Below are 17404 nucleotides of genomic sequence, written 5' to 3' on the forward strand. Positions count from 1 at the left end.
CACCTCCAGGAAGGAGGCATCCACAGCCTCCCTGAGCAAACTATTCCAGAATCTGACCACTTTCATACTGAAGAACTTCTTCCTGAGACCCAATCTAAACCTACAAATGTCAGCAAGCAGCCTGTAAATATCAAACACCACAAAGGAAAGCCAGAGCAGCCCCAGCCTGCCCATAGCCAGTGCTTTTCTTCTGCCCTGTGGTATTTCTTGTTCCCTGTTAGAGCAAAGCAGCACACCAAACCTAGCTTTTGTTCTCAGTCTGCCATTCCCCCTCTCGACACTGCTGTCCTGTGCCAGGGCAGCAGAACCACAGCTGATAGCACAAGGCCTGTGAGAAGTGTGTCCCAGTGAAAGCTGAACAGACTGCTTTTTAAAGGCTATGCTTTATAAATGGCAACAATATTTAGCACCTCCCCAGCATCTTCCATCTGCAACTCCAAGTGCTTGATAAACATCCACAAATGAAGCCTTTTAAAGCCCTTGCATCAGAAAGATATTTAATCATAGAATCGTAGAAATCAGTCAGGGTTGGAAGGGACCACAAGGATCATCCAGTTCCAACCCCCCTGCCATGGGCAGGGACACCTCACACTGCATCAGGCTGGCCAGAGCCTCATCCAGCCTGGCCTTAAACACCTCCAGGGATGGGACCTCAACCACCTCCCTGGACAACCCATTCCAGGCTCTCACCACTCTCATGGGGAAGAACTTCTTCCTCACGTCCAGTCTGCATCTCCCCACTTCCAGCTTTATTCCATTCCCCCCAGTCCTGTCACTCCCTGATAGCCTAAAAAGTCCTTCCCCAGCTTTCTTGTAGCCCCCTTCAGATACTGGAAAGCCACAATAAGGTCACAATGATCTCCAGATGGAGGGGATTCAGACCAAAGGTAACTCCCTGTCAGTCCACTCCACATCTGCATGGCTATGTACAATGTTCTGCCAGGTCCTACAGGATCACTCCACTGTACCTTACTGTGACATAAAAGCTCTTCTAAATCATCCTTGGGACCTCTGATCAACCCAGGCAAAGGGTGGAGAAAAGTTCCAGACTCTCTCTGCCTTCATCAGCTGACTTGGAGCCCAGGAATTTGTTAGTGCCATGCTGGTGTGAAAATGTCAGGGCAGCTTTTCTTTAACTGAGCAGATCCTGCTGGGGGAAGACGTTGCCTGGAATTCAAAGGCAGTGCAGTGGAGCACTCCAAGCACCTGTTATGTTATGTTGCACTCCACTGGAGTTACTGTCTGCAGCTGTCTGAACACTGGCAGCACCCCAGTGTTCAGAGTTGCATTTGAAGAACAGCCATGTCCAATAGCTTGGCAGAGCCCATCAAGATCATTTGCTCAGGTTTCCCATTGCAACCATTATTTTCAGGCCCTCTGCCTCTCGTTGTGATCCTTCCTGTCCACCTTAGCTGATGTTCCCTCTTTGCTTGGTAAGCTCAACTTCTCCTCACAGCTTTGTAGCATTCTGTGCTGGCCCTGCATTTGAAATTCTAGACAGCTCCAGCTGTTCTGCATACATTAGTTCTTTACTGAACATTTCGTCCTCCCTCTTAACATTTCCTCCTCCCTCTTAACATCCCTTCCCCTCCCTCCTAACATCCCTTCTCCTCTATAGCTTGATGTAATTAGATTTCACTCGCTGCTGCCTCCCACTCTTCCAAAATTCACTCAAATTCAGTGCCCTCGTTTGATCTCTTACTTTTTACTTTGATGCAGATAATGACAACTGTTCAGTTTCAGCCTTGTCCCTCATGTCTGCAGCAGCTTGCTGAAACCTCACTCTAACTGGTTTGATATTTCATGTTTCTGACACATCTTTGCTACCTTGGGCCTCCTTCCTAAAGGATGTGCTCGATGCTCAGAATATTTGAAATACCATCTCTGCTCCCTCCTCTCTCCTCAAAACCAACTGCAAAATCTCCGTAACACCAATGAGAGGAGGAAAGAGACCAGTGTTGCACTTTTTATCCATCCATCCATCCATCCATCCATCCTTTCGTGACAGTGCTGTGTGGGCAGCAGTATAAACAGGGATCTTGCTGTTCTGTTCAGCATCCAATGATGACATTCTGCCATTGATGTACAATCCCAGTGGGAGCCCACAGGCAGTTCTGGGGAAGAACTTTCCACTCTCTCTCTCTTTTCTGGCTGTATGTGAAATCTCCAACTCTCCCTCTCCAGCCAAGAAGACTCTCTGGTTTTTTTTGAAGCACTCACTGAAATTCTCTTTCAAACCCCTACTAGAGTGAGTGGAAAGACTCCAAAAAGTGGCTTCCAGCAGTCACTGGCTGGAGCCCTGCTCAGACTCCCCATTCCTTGTGGTGCTCTGGGTTAAAAGCCATTGTGTAGACAGAGCAAAGAATGTTGCTTCATGACGCACTGACTCATGGCTGTGGTGTGTGGACACACACCATGGGCATTACATCACACTGCAACCTTCAGCACTTGGAACAGACATTCCCTGGCTGTGTACAGCCTCAAGCCATCTGCCCTGGTCAAAGCAGGTTAGCAGAAACAAGCCAGAAAGCAGAACATCAGCATGCTGGCTGGTTTATAAATACCTGAGGGCTGAGGGTCAAGAGGGAGGGGACAGGCTCTGCTCAGTTGCACCCTGTGACAGGACAAGATGCAATGGATATGAACCACAGCACAGGAGGTTCCACCTCAGCATGAGGAGGAACTTCCTCACTGTGAGGGTCCCAAAACACTGGAACAGGCTGCCCAGGGAGGTTGTGGAGTCTCCTTCTCTGGAGACTTTCAAAACCCATCTGGATGTGTTCCTGTGTGACCTGTGCTGCATTCTATGCTCCTGCTCTGACAGGGGGGTTGGACTCAATGACCTTTGGAGGTTCCTTCCAACCCCTAATACCCTGTGAGCCTGTGGTCTCAGACTGGACCATAGGAAGGGCAATGACCTGCCAGTGCAAGCTCTGCCAGCAGGCCTCATGCTTGCAGTGACAATGCAGCTCACCAGGTGACCTGGCCATGGTCACCATGAGCCAGGCCCTGCTCTTGTGGATTCTCCTCACAGGGGTTCATTTAGAACAAACACTTACCACAGGAGACACTATGCATGTGGACAAACCATACCTTGGTGCCATCCAGAGGGTCTTTGTGTACAAAAGCCTGCACAAACTCCTCAGGTCCAATGTGACTTAGCCTTTCCTATTAGAGGAAGGAAAAAGAAAGAGAGGAAGAAGTAAGAAAGCACCCTGGAATCTGTTTCTCTTGGTGAGACATGCCCATTATGTGTCAGCTCTGACTAGTGTTACTGAACTGGTAGACAGCCAGCTATCACCAGACATTGACATTCAAAAGAACAATGAGAGTAATTTCAGCAGAAGGAAGGCAATGAGAATAAACATGTCTCAGCACTGACAAGCCACAGTGAGAGCTGTCTGCACCACAGAGAGAAAGGTGCTGGATGCAGAAAGGTCCATCTGGGAGCCAGCAGATCTCAGCTCTGGGCTTGGTGCTGCCACAGAGCTGCTGTGGTCCAGCAGTGCTCCACAGCCTTGTTTCCCAGCTGGTAAGGCAGCAGCAATGCTGTGATCTGGTAACCATAGCAATCTGCTGCTCATCTGCACACAAACAATGCTCTGACCCTACCTCCCTACCCAGTGAAGCTCAGGTGATGCCCTGGGGTGGTGGCTTTGTGCCAGTGGGGAAGGAAGGCACTGAAGATGCTTGTGCTCCATTAAAGGCATTGCTTACATAGCAGAGTGTCCCAGGCATTAACCAGACCAAGAGTAAACCAAGCATCCAGAAGTGGCTCAGTAAAAGACAGTCAGGCCATCTCCACCAGCTCCTGAACAAACCTGGCAGCCCCAGCCACACCACTGCCCTTCTTCATAGGCTTTTCAATCCCCTTAAACATGTTTATTAGAAACAAAGAAAAAAAAAATCTCCTCAGTAGGTTGTAGGTCACAAAGGTATTTCAGAGGAGGCATTTGGGAATTCCTGTAGCCCAAACTTAGGACACTCAACCAACAATAAAGTCAGTGGGAGTTCAGTGAAAATGCTGTGGCTGCTCCCATGCTGGGTCTCTTGGCTTCTCATCTTGCCACTGATAACTGTACAGGGCTCTCACCACCAAACAACTGTTATTTAATAAGCAGCAAGTAATTCTTTGCAACAAAGCAGCATCAGGCAGTTTTAGCACAGAGTGGCCGGCGTACCAGGTGCAGTAAGTGGAAGAGAATGTAGAGGCCACTGGTTACAATAAAGTGGAAGGAGAACCCTTGGCTGCATCAGTTGTAGAAGTGCAGCAGTGCCCTGGTTACAGGGAATCTCCCCTTGGAAGACAGCTGCACTGTGGAGGAAAGGAAAAGCAAGAGGGAAAACTCCAGGCAAAAGGACTTCTGCTCTCTGGCTTAAGCTTTATAAAGCAAAGAGAGCCAAAGCTTCATGTTCTGAAAACTAAGGTGAGAACATGATCCTGAATTTGGATTTTCTGAGCTAGTTCACTTCTTGACAAACAGAGTATCAACTACCTTCGGAATTCCATAATATTCACTCCAATCCACAGTCCATTTCCCAGTTTGTTTTTCCAGCCTTCCTCTCAAGGATGACCACTGTCTGCAGGAGGGCAGGCAGCAGGAAATCATTACAGCATCAAGAGATCTGCAGAGGGCAGCAATGTTTTATGTTCTTCTAGGAACATCTAGGAGGTCTACACAGAGGACCTGACCCTGGGAGGATAGTGTGCAACACAACAGTCTGTCCAACATCTTGGTGCTGAAGTTGGAGCAGTTACCACCACAACCCTGCCTGAGAAGGGACTGCAGAGCTATGCAGGAAAAAGCAGGTCTTGCTGTGGGTGCTGTTTGCACCCCCTTGTATGCCCATGCACAAAGTCCCAAGGGGAAGAATGAAAAACACATCAGACAGCTCAGATGCTTTATGTGTCTGTAGGAACAGAGTTGAACTGTTAAAAGTTCTTCCAAACCAATACCAGGGCTAACCACCAGCATTTCAGTTACACCTCCATGCTGTGGGGCTCAGAGCACCTTACAGGAGTGAGAAGCTCTTGACCTTCCTGGGACTATGACTCACATTTCACAGCTAGGCAAGGTGAAAAAGTGGAGTGAGCCACCCCAAGATGCACAGGAACACTCCTGACCTATAGCTTGCTTCCCAAGCATCTCTTAACCTGTCAAACCCTGCCTCCTGCTGCAGTGCAGATGCAGCACGGGATGTGCTGCAGCAGTGCAGACAGTTCTTGGTTCTGTCTGGAATACTTAGCAGCTGAGGGCTTAAAATACTCTCTCTGGCTGCAGGCTTTGGGAAGCATTCCCACTTACCAGCTCCACATGTGTCAGCTGCTGAGCCAGGGTGTAAGGGTCACTGCAGACGCTCAGGATTTCTCTCTGAATTGAGGGAGGTTTGCTTTTAAAGGCAACTAGCTTATCAGAGACAGCAGCACTGATCTTGACAATCCCTTCTTGCCCATGGCTGAGAGTTGCAAGCTTCTGATTCAGGGTTTGCAAAAGCTGATTCATCTTTTTCCAGTAGGCCTGGAGAGACCGGGAGAGAAAGAAACATAAACCACCCAAAAACCTAACAAGGGAGTCGGTCTGGGCTGAATTGTTCCCTTCTGCAAAATACTCTTAAGCCAGCAACAGGTCACCAATTTATCCTCAACAAGCCTATTTCAGAGTAACCAGTTGGCTTAATTACAGTTCTGTGCTTGGGACCACAGAAACAGACTGCAGGCAAGAGAAGAGGCAGGCAGGACTTGGGGGTTGGGCTGGCACCGGTGCTCCATATTCCTGCCAAGAGCAGGATCAGAGGAGAGGTAACCCTGCAACCTGAGTGCCTGCAGCTTTCTGGAGCACAGCAGCCTTTGGTACCTGTCCTTTAGGTCAGCTATGTGTTGGTCAAGAACTCTCCCTCTCAGTGGTGCTCAGTCAACTCCTATTTATTAGGAATCAGAAACGTTTCTGATGCTCTTCTCTCCATACATCTGAGCTGAAAGCAGCAGAGGCATGCAGCTACTTGCTATGCAGCTGGAGTGGCCTGAGCATCATGGAGCTTTAAGTATTTAAGATCCAAAATGTTAATTGCTACTGAAGGCAGCTCATATTTTATTCCAAGCACAGCCATGTGCTCAGCATGATGATCATTACTAAGTTGCTCAGGTGGTTCTCAGAGCTGGAGCAGCTCTTTACAGAGAATGAGTGGAGCTGCTGGCCATGGAGGATGGGCAGAAAGAAATGCCTTCAACTCTTCATGACTGACAGATGCAGACACTACCAGGCTGAGATAACTGGTGGGTGGGCTCTGCAGACAAGGATGAATCAGAAATGTCCTTGGGCAAAAGCCTCACAGGGAGCATGAGGTGTGCCCTGCTGAGGAACATGGCCTCATAGGCTTTCCCAGGCAGGGAAAGGAGCATCAGGCATGGGTGCAGTGGGTGCTTGCTCAATTTCAAAGAGCACAGTCACTTGGGAAAACAGTTTGTAGGCTGGCTTAATGCCAAGTCCTCTTCCAGCACAAAGACATACGGAGGAGAAATCCTCTGGCTGCTCACAAGTGGAGCAATTCCTCACTCCCTATCCAAGCAGAACTTAGTAATGTCAAGTTGCCAGTAATACCAGTTTGTAATTTATCAGTGGGAAACCAGAGCTGGCAATGAGCCCTCTCCTCTTACACATGCACTGCACAGCAGAGGTACACACTGGCACCCTCCAAGAAGTCCTCATCATTGCAACAGGGACCTGGCTGGATATGCCTTCCCACAAAGACCAGCACACACCTGTGTCACACGCCAAGCTGGACACAGCCCAAGTGAAGTCTTGGGACGTACTCCTCAATCCCATGGTTTAGATCCAGCCTTCCATCTTCTTCAGAGTTTTGTGGACTGTGGATGGACTTCACTATTAGGCATTGACAGCACTTCTGTGTTAGGTGCTCCAGGTACCAGAAGCCAGGCAGTGCTCTTCCCACCTACAGAGGATCCCATCTGCCTGCTGGAGGTAGCATCTCCAACTACTTCACAGTACAGACTAACAAGCTTACGTCTACCCTGCTCCCAATACAGGCTGAGGCTGGGAACCTTTAGAACATCCCAAGTGCTTCAACTTTTGCTGCAACACTTAGTAACTTTCAGAGAGCTTATCTAGCAGAAGGGTTCACCTTGCTGAAGAACCTCTTACTTCCCTCAAGAAAGAAACTCCCTTGAGCTGGGATAGACCATGGGCCAGCAAGATGTAGCCAAGCTTTTTACCAAAACAGAGCTGCTAAGTTCAAAGTCCCTAGAAGGCATCAGGCACTTCTGTTGGCGAATGACAACACATGTTCTGCTTGGAAGCAAATCACACAGAAGGAGTGAAAATGGAGTGAGAAAGATGTAGAAAGAAATGCTTGAAATAATTTTTAGAAAATAACCCTCCACCCCCTTTCAATTTTTATCTGTTCCTGATGTGTGTTAGCTCCAAGGAAGATAGACTACCAGCCTTGTTCCTGGAAATCCTCACTCAAACAGATGGTCATGCTTCTGGTTTACAAAGCCTGTCCTGGATACAAACTACTGACCACCATCTAAATATTTCCCTGCTTTACATCCAGGTGTGTTTGCAAATCTCAGCACAGCTTAGGAAGCTCTACCAGAATGTTATTTTTCAGTGGAAACTCAAATAAAGACATATTTGGTATTTTGTGAACTTATTTTGTAAACAGGGGAATCAATTTCAGGGGGTGTGGGGGTGGGCACGGCTCTGAAATCCAAATTTTCTACTCAACACAGATTCATAGAATGGTTTGGGGTTGAAGGGACCTTAAAGATCATCTAGTTGCAACTCCCCCTGCTATGGGCTGGGACATCTTCAACTAGACCAGGTTGCTCAAGACCTCAGCCAGCCTGGACTTGAACACCTACAGGGAGGGCACATCCCCAACTTTGCATTTCATGATCAAGATCAAGATTAAGATTCCCCTGGTGGTTGCACACACACACATCATGACCACCTGAAGGAGGCACTTGGAGCAGATGGGTTTCTCCTCCACATCATCATTACACCAGCTAGAATTAAGGCAGCAGTAGAAGAGAACCCCAAAACCAAGTGCCTCTGTTTTGAGCAAGGCAGAAAAGCCCAGACAGGGAGGAGAAACCATCCAGGCCAACATGAAACAATTGGCTAAAACTTTTAGCTGAAACCCCAGGATTCATTCAAAAAAAGGAGCTGGGATAAGAAATCTCAGACCAGCCATTTCTGGGCAGGATCAAATCCTTCAATGTTTGGATGAAAAGCCAAAAAGCAGCATAAAAATTCCTTGAAAGGCAGGCATATTAGCCAACCTTTCAATGAACCCTTACCAAAGGATCTAGTTTCACCTAGTTTTGTAGGGAGTACAGTGGAAAAATAGAGGTAGGGCACAAAAATAGAGGTACAGCCAACAGTAAACTTGATAGCAAAGACTCAGGTAGGTCAACCACCTAATAAACAGGTACAGCACCAAGAATATAGGTATAGCCAACAGTAAACTTGATAGCAAAGATTCAGGTAGGTCAACCACCTAATAAAGAGTGAAATGAGAGGTACTTAATGGAGACAATAAAAACTAATCCAAAATTAGAACTCTTGAAGAAACTCTCCGAAAATCCGTCAGGTGCACCCTCACCTAGAAAGCTTTTTCAGTGCATGTTGGGTGAGCAATGAAAAAAAACACAAAACCCAAACCTGCCCTTTTAAAAGCATTTCCTGCCTTCTTTAAGCTGTGTTTGCTAAGTGCAAACAGCATTGCTCATTACCTTCAGCACGTTGGTAATTACCTTGCCACAGAGCGATCCCTGGGCTGCGTGCTGGACTCTCTCAACTGATCCCACTCCACTGTCACATTAGCAGTCAAAAAGCAGCAGATGACTGTTTAATATTTCAAGAAAATGTTTCGTTCTTAACTGGGAAAGTTCCTCTGAAGACAGCAGGCCTCAGCAGGTGGCTGAGGAGCTCAAATTTTAATTAAAATTTCTAACTCAAAATGCAAATCACAGCACTTACTAAAGGAAATGCTTCTCAGCATGGCCACCTTTATAAGCACAGCACAGAGCCTTTACAAAGTGGACTTCACAAAGGACAGGGAAAAATCCTGCACTGACCTCAATGGACTAGCTGACCTCACAAATCTTTCAGCCTTTCATTTCTGTGACTCACAAGGGGAAGGACTTTCTTTCCAAAGAGCCACCAGGCACCACCACTCCTTTGTGCTGTCCCTTAAAAAGGGAAATCTGCATTTGTGGGGTGGGAGCTGTTCCTTAAATTAACTATTGATTTTGCTCAGCTGTGATCACCTGCAATTACAGTCCCTAGGAATATCTGAAAAACAATGATTTGAACCTAATGTAGTCTGAGCCCCCCCGGGGCACCTGTAAGCATTAGTGCACAGCTATGCAGACTCCAGAGCAGAGGTGCGCAGTGCTGGCTTGGGTTAGGCAAACAAACTATTGCTTTGTATGCAAAGAGTTGATGCTTAGCACCATGGCTCTTCACCAGGACAGCTCCTGCTTTTAAAGACCACAAGCAAAGCCATTGTCCTCTGCCCTTAGGCTGGCTCCTTTCCAGTGGACATGGTTTTGGAGGGTCTGGGTGGATTTCTCTCACTTCAGATACCGAAAGGCTCCAAGATACCTTACTTAGTGGCTAGCAGGAGCAAGTTCATGGTTCCTTCCCTTTCCAGGAGACAATTCCCTGGTCTGGTCAATGAAACTGAGGCCACCTTGGCTCTTTCTGAAAGTCCTTTGTTCCCATCACCCCTTCTCTCCCATGGGCTGGTCAGCCCAGCCAGCTGATCCATGCCACCCTCCCCAGCTGTGATGCCCAAGAGCAGCTGTTTCCATTTCTCTCCTGTTTCATGTGGGTAGGAGGGTCCAACTTCATGTCTGTTGTGCTGCCACCCTGCTAATTCCTTCTCTTCTCTCTACCTCTCTCAGCCTCATGAGTATGTGCTTTTTCTTCTACTGAATTGCACCCATCTGTGTCCTGAACACAGACCCTGATATAGCCAACAGAACTGAAGCCTGCCACATCCCATCGTTAACCTACAAGTAATTAGAGACTCTCTGTGCCATTTGCTCCTTATATTTTCAAGGGCTTTGTGGTATTTTTAAAGTTTCTGAACTAATTTATGAGTTTCACCCACCTGAGTGTGCAAACAGGTCTCCCACAGACTCCATTCACTGTGTCCTACTCTACCACACATGTGGCTCACACATTTACAGTCCTCTAGACTGAGTTTCTTCCCAGCAGGCCACACACTGCTGTCTTTTGTCCCTTTCATACTCCCAGAGAAGCTACATGCCCATAAGTGTTTGTATTTTACTTAAAGGTAAAGAACTGTCCCTTGCAATGTCACCACATCAGCCAAACAGGCTGCACTCATCAGGAGCTACCTCAGCCCTTAGATCCTGGGAACTTTGAGGGGGATTCCACTGACATTAGTCAAGCTGTGCCCAGGATCTGCTGCTCTGTGCCTGCTCACCTCCTGTCTGGGTCCATGCCTTACAACATCAACCACCTCATGCATGGGGCCTGTGAACTCCTTCACACAAGACAGGTAGGAGTAAGCCAAATCCCTGTTAGAGTCACCAGGGAGAGAGATGGGAAAATGGGAAAAATACAAAGATTGTTTAAACAAAAATTGCGGCCTGAAGACATTTAAAGTAAGGAAAGCAAAGCAGATTTTGGCACAAGTGATGAGATAAGCAAATGGAGAAATGAGACAGAGCAGGGTCATAAATACAGTGAGATGAAGGAAGCCTTTATGAGGTAGCCTCAAAGCAACAAATTTTTAAATTCTCCAGTGCAATTCCCTGACAACTGCCTGCCTGTTCCACCCCTCATTTACTAAATTAAACATCCTGGAGGACTCCTTGAGCCACTGCTTGGCCAGGATGGTTGGTCTCAGGTCATAATACTTCAGCTCTCTGCTAGACTGTAACTTGGGAGGCCACAGCTCTATTACTACTTGAACTGTGACCATCACATTTGGTCTGTGCTATGCCTTTAGACCTTTTCTCTGCAAAATATTATTACTTTGTAGAGTCTCCTTCTCTGGAGACTTTCAAAACCCACCTGAATGCATTCCTGTGAAGATTACCCTGAGTGATCCTGCTCTGGCAGGGGGGTTGGACCTGATGATGTCTTCAGGTCCCTTCCAACCTCTGATATACTGTGACACTTAAAAAATTTGCTGTGCACTAGAATCATAGAATCAACCAGGTTGGAAGAGACCTCCAAGCTCATCCAGTCCAACCTATCCCCCAGCCCTATCCAATCAACCAGACCATGGCACCAAGTGCCTCATCCAGGCTTCTCTTGAACATCTCCAGGGACAGTGACTCCACCACCTCCCTGGGCAGCACATTCCAATGGGCAATCACTCTCTCTGTGAAGAACTTTCTTCTAATATCCAGCCCATACTAGATACTACAATAGATTAATTACACTGCTTACTCTGATGTGTCTCCATGTCACTGCCACAGGAGTACCTAAGCTGGGAGATGTTACTCCTAGGGAAGTCACTACAGGTTTTGACAGTTGGAAGAGAAAAAACTGTAGGAGGATGGAACAGAAAGTGCCAAAAGGAGGAACCAGGTGGGCAAAAGAACTTTGGGGCCCCATGCAACGTGCCAGGCCAGACATCCTCACCTCATCACACGGGGCTATCCGGTGAATCATGTCTTTCAGGTGGCCAATCATCCGCTCCTCCTGGAAGTCATACGGGAATGTCTCTGTCCACTCCGTCAGCAACTGCAAGATTTTGGGTCCAAATTTCCTGATCCGAGCCTGAAACACAAACCAGAATGATGGACAGGGGTTGGAACATGGTTACTCATCAAAGTCTCCCAGCAAATGCCCCTGAACATGGGGCCAGAGTTTCAAGGAAGGCATTTAGGTTGTACCTGCAAAGTCTGCACACACATACCTAGGGTGGTGCACAACTGATACATTCTGGTACCCAAGCTATTCCAGGACTTGGGTGTGTGCACAACTGCCTCACTTGCATGCAGATTTAATCATTCTGCACATGCTTGGATGGACATTCTGCTGGTACAACCTTCATACCTTTTTGGAAAAAAATATAATCTGCTCTGTTTGCCCATTTGACTCTTATGTGCTTCCCTTTTGCACTTACAACCCTCCTACAGTCTCATCTTTCCTTGAAAAAAAAAAAAGTGATTGGAATGCAGTTCTTGACCTACAAAGAGGTGTTCTGTGCTGCTTTGTTTTCTGGCTGTATGAAAGAAATGCTTAGTGACCAGTGGCAGATGCAACATGAGGAAGGGATGACAGCAAAACCACCAGCACTTCAGTAACCTTACCTGGGGTACTGAGAGCATTGCCCTCTTCCCACATGAGCTCAAGGTCATCAAATCAGAATGGTCTGGGTTGGAAGAACGCAGTCCAACCCCCTCTGCAGTCAGCAGGGACATCCTCCACTAGATCAGGTTGCCCAGAGCCCTGTCAAACATCACCTTGAATATCTTCAGGGATAGGGCCACAACCACCTCCCTGGGCGACCTGTCCCAGGTTTCCACTACCCTTATGGTGCAGAACTTGTTCCTAACATCCAGTCTAAATCTGCTCCTCTCTAGTTTGAAAACATTGCCCATGATAGAGCAAGGACATCCCCTCACACAACACACAGCTGATGCCCACTTTGCTTTTTACAGAATCACAGAATGTTAGGGGTTGGAAGGGACCTCCAGAGATCATTGGATCCAAGCCCCCTGCCAAAGCAGCATCACCTAAGGCAGACCACAGGAACACATCCAGGTTGGCTTTGAAAGGCTCTAAAGAAGGAGACTCCACAGCCTCACTGGGCAGCCTGTTCCAGTGCTCCAGCACCCTCACAGTAAAGAAGTTTTGAGGTGGAACCTCCTGTGCTCTAGCTTCTATCTATTATTCCTTGTCCTGTTTTGGTGCAGATTTATTTGAAGGTGCAGTAGTGGGAATGCTCAGGAAGATATGGTGCAAGGAGGGAAATATGGGGACCAGCACAATTGGTGCATCAGCTTTATCTCAAAAGATGGCCAGAGCAGCTGCTTCCAAAGCTTTCATCTTCTGTTATGCAAGAGCATGTGAAAGGGAAACTGCATTAAACACCAAACTGCACTTTTATTTAGAGAAAACACAGACCAAAACAAACAGCATCCTGCATCCTACGTGCTGCAGCTGAAGTGTACCCTGCAATCAGGAAAAATTATACTCTTGAGCTCCACAGCTCTCTGCTTTTCAACCAAGGTGGCTAAAATGCATATTTCAGCTTCCCACCAACAACAGGTTACGATGAACCACAGCTCTAAAAATAGCTGCTGTCAGCTGGCATCAAGCTCAGGCTCAAAGACCAGCAGGTGGCTGCTGAAGGGAAAGCTTTATTGCAAACTACAAAGGTCTGGGGAGACGTTTGCTCCACCTGTGTAAACTCCTGCTAGAACTGAAGGAGAGGACTTTGTGCAAGTCACAGGACACAGGGGATGGGAGGTTGCTTGTGGGCAGAGTTTTAAAGTCAGCCCAACACAAGATCCTGAGTTGGTGTCCCACCAAGTCTGCCAGTCCAGTCCAAAACACAGATCCACTTCAGGCACATTGAGAGATCTTCACAGTAAGACCTTGCTTCTCATTTCTTGCAGAGTTTAATGAGCATCAGATCTTTGCAATGTTCACATTCAAATCCTCCTAAACTTGCAGCTGCCATAGAACTGGAGAACAAAACCCACCACACCTTAGAGAAATGGCTTTGTATGGTGACCTCATCCAGACATTTCTGTTAACGCTGACAGCAGATTTCTCAGCAGTCTGATTGCTCTCCCTAGAATCATAGAATTGTCAGGGTTGAAAGGGACCTCAAGGATCATCTAGTTCCAACCCCCCTCCCCAGCCATGGGCAGAGTGAAGGCAGAACTCCTGTTACTCATGGAACCATGGGCAAAACCAAGCACACATGCTCAAATGTTGGTGATTCAGCATTTGATGCCAACCACACCGTTTCAAAGCTGGCAAGGCTGCTCTTCAGAATCACTGCAGAATTTGGGGGTTGGTTTGGAAAGTTGCCACTAATGTATGTCCTTCCCCCCAACCACTGCACTGAAGGTGCATCTCCTGCTTCAGATACTGCACTGGATAGGTCTCCATCAACACATTGAGGAGAGCTTGGGTGGAATCCAGCAGTGAGCAGGATCTGGTGGGATCCATCTCCAGTGCACTCTCCATGGGACTGCCTGAGGCTGCAGATGTTTTGTTACACACTGGATCAGTCTGCACAGTCCCTGGGGCAGAACAGGAGGGCTGCTGATGCAGTGACAGCTTGGATTTTCTCACGCTGCTGGCTTGTCACAGCCTGGCTGCTGCTTCAGCTGGGTGTTGGTGTGCCAGGTAGCTCTGCTGCACGGCTGGCAGGCGATCTGTCACTGCCACCAGTGGGAGGGGGGTGGGTGGCTGCATGCTGCTACCTGGTCTTCAAAGTGACACCTAAGGCCAAGAGGAAATATTACTGTACCAGAAGCAAGAAAGCAAAAGGGCAGAGGCAAGAATTAAAATGGGAAGGAGAGTGGTGTGTCAACATCTGCAGCTGTCAGCATGAGGCTTACATCCTAGCTGCTTGCATTCCCCAGGCTCCTGTAGAGCCTTCGAGAAGTGAAGAGGGAAAGTCACCTGGGAAGACTGAGACAGGGAGAAAGAGAGAATCAGAAGAAGATTTGAAGTGACTAGTGGCTGGAGCACTGCTCTTAGACTTGAATGTTAGGATGATCTTGGAGGTCTTTTTCAGCCTGGTTGATTCTGTGATTTTGTGATGCTTCCATGTCAGGACCTGAGCAGCAAGCATGGTCCTTTATGAGAAAGTTTCATTCAGGCAAAGGACAGACACACAGCAGAGCCCCAGAATGCTCTGCCCACAGAAAACACCTCACGTTTTCTGCTGCAATGATAAACCAACCTTGTCCAGCACAGGGTCATCCAGCCGCTGCTGCTCGATGCACTTGTGACAAACTCGGGACAAAAGCTCATGGGGTTCAATGAAGAGTCTGGAACTCAGCAGGAATGTGAAGATGTAGGCCTTCTGCAGGGGAAAGACAAACAGCCCTGCTGTAAGCAACCACACAGTGGGTAACAAAGATTAACCACAAAAGCCCCAAACTCTGTGGTGTTTGCATTTCCGCTGGGACAGACCTTTTATTGTCTAAAAGACACAAGGGTTCCTGTCCCTGAAAAATGGAACTGGTTTCAGTGGGTGCAGGAGGCAGTGGCATCTCCTTCCTCCACACCATCCCCTTCCAGCTTTTGGTTGCCCAAACCCTATGCAAACACCCAGTGAAGACAGCAAGAAGGCCACTTTGCAGGAGCAAGCCCAGTGGCAGGAGACAGCAGAAGCTGAACACATGGACACTCAGGCATCTCTAGGTCATACAGGGCTGGGAGCTGCAGGTGTCCCCAGATGCTATAGCCCTGCAGGTCTCACCCAGCCTGTTCTAAGAAATGTTTTATTTATCCTACTAACTTCCCAAAATTCTTTTCTCTCAGCTAAGTCATATCATATGCAGTCCCACACCTGCAAAGCTGTGGGAAGCAGGCCTGCTGGATAAAGCTTTAGAGTGTTTAAAGTGTTCCAGCAGTGAACATAAAATATATGCAGGAATCCTCAGTTGTTTGCATCCTGACCCCTCTTGGTGCCTGAATTATCTTCTTTCCCCCAGACCCAGCCATGCTCCTGAGCAGCAGGTGTAATATTCCATCTGACACCTTGCTTAATGAAAATCTCACAGCCTAATCTGTCTATCACCTCTTTTTATTGCCTTGCTGTTCTTTTTTCCTTAATTGATATGCTTCTCCATTACTTATTTTTAGCTGATCAGAACCTGAGCTGTGGGTAATTTAAAACATGCTGCCTGCTCTGCATTGATAACTTTCATAGTTCTTCTCAACTGCCCAGAAGTCAATGCTGCTCTAGGCTTTGAAATAGAAGCCTTCCCATAGAGATATATTAGCACTTAAAAGTCTTCCAGCCCAACTCTGTCCTGAATTCCACAGAGGGTGTGCAGAACCCAGTGAAGTCAACAGCTTGCAGGACCATAAAGCTGCTTGCAGTTTAGATCCTCACACTGCTGGTGAAGGAACACTGAATATTCATTGCTGGAGCAAGGTGTAGGGTCTAGACTGTGCAGTGACTCCAAAGTTGGTGTGACTATCCCCCGAGGAACACAACGAACCCCTCGGAAGGAAGGTCTCTGTTTCCACCAAGGGAAGGCTTTGTACATGCAGACAAACCTGGATGACTTCAGCAGCTACTGAAATTTAGCTAATTTAATGCCAGTTCAGACTTGGAAGGTTTTTTTGCTTCGGTCTCCAGCTAAACCTCTCTGGGCTGCACTGCTATTTTTGAAGTGCTCCGACTGCTCTATCACTAATTCATCACCACCACAGCACTCCCCTGCTCCCCTCTTCTCTTATTTAAAGGCAGTATCAACTTTGGGATCTGCTTTTTCATGGGAACAATTATAGAGCAGTGAAATAGCATTTAAAGCAATGCATCAATTTAGCAAGCTTTAATTGTATGCAGCTTTTAAATTACCCCCTTAATTCAAAACTTAACACATTTGCACTTTCGCATAAAGTGCTGCCCCAATTCATCAAAATTAAACTGTTTATTACACTGTGAATGGCTTACTTCAGGGTAGTAATCAGTGGTAGGTATCAGATGCTGGATTAGAGCATCCAGAGATGCTGAGGTAAGATTTCCATCCTGGAAGATCAGTCCTCCTTGTTCATCTTCTTTTGAAGTATGTAGATGGGGGCTGAAGCCACATGGGGTAAACATAGTGGTAGCACTCAGTGTTTGGGGCATGCCTTCCTGCAACAGAGAGACACTCATGTCAGGGGCAAGAGCCATCAGACTCACAGCCACATCTGTCTTCTGCTTGACCTGAAAAACACAAGACACTGCTGAGAGCTTCCTGCTCACAAAATTATCACCATCCCTTCATAACCTCTTTGACTCTTGTCACTGGCAGATTGTGCCTGCAATGGGAAATACAGAAGAAAATTGGACATTTTGATTTATGCTTTTGGGCCAGAAAGTGATGGCAGCTGCTTTGGGCTCTCACTCCAACCCTGGGTGTCTATGGTGATTCCCCTTTTCACTGCCATCCCCAGTCAGTCCCAGGTAGGAGAGGCAAAATACCTGGGACTGGAATTCAGCAGGTTCTTGAGCAGAACAGAGCTGTCTGCTTGAAACTCTGTCCCTTGAGAATGAAGCAGTGAGAATTTAGGTTGAAACAGGGAGAGAAAAGGGAGTTATGAAATGCCCTGTGGTTCCCACAGGACAGAGTCCCAGAGTGAGTGACAGGGTAGAAGCAGGAGCAGAAGTCAGCTGGAGGAGGATGAGAAAATGGAGTTGGGGGGAACAG

The 17404-nt window shown here is 47.5% G+C and overlaps 1 protein-coding gene across 1 annotated transcript in view; it reads right to left on the bottom strand.

The window, feature by feature from the left end:
* Positions 1–16842, bottom strand: part of RASGEF1C (RasGEF domain family member 1C) — a 30521-nt gene extending 13679 nt beyond the window's left edge. The window contains exons 1-5 of the mRNA XM_054389125.1: positions 16666–16842; positions 14938–15060; positions 11649–11786; positions 5307–5519; positions 3094–3168 (exon numbers count right to left, since the gene is read on the bottom strand). Coding sequence (XP_054245100.1) covers positions 3094–3168; positions 5307–5519; positions 11649–11786; positions 14938–15060; positions 16666–16842 — 726 coding nt within the window. The remainder of the gene's footprint in view (positions 1–3093; positions 3169–5306; positions 5520–11648; positions 11787–14937; positions 15061–16665) is intronic.
* Between the last annotated feature and the right edge of the window lie 562 nt (positions 16843–17404).

Source organism: Indicator indicator, chromosome 18 (assembly GCF_027791375.1).
Source record: "Indicator indicator isolate 239-I01 chromosome 18, UM_Iind_1.1, whole genome shotgun sequence".
Taxonomy (NCBI): Eukaryota; Metazoa; Chordata; class Aves; order Piciformes; family Indicatoridae; genus Indicator; species Indicator indicator.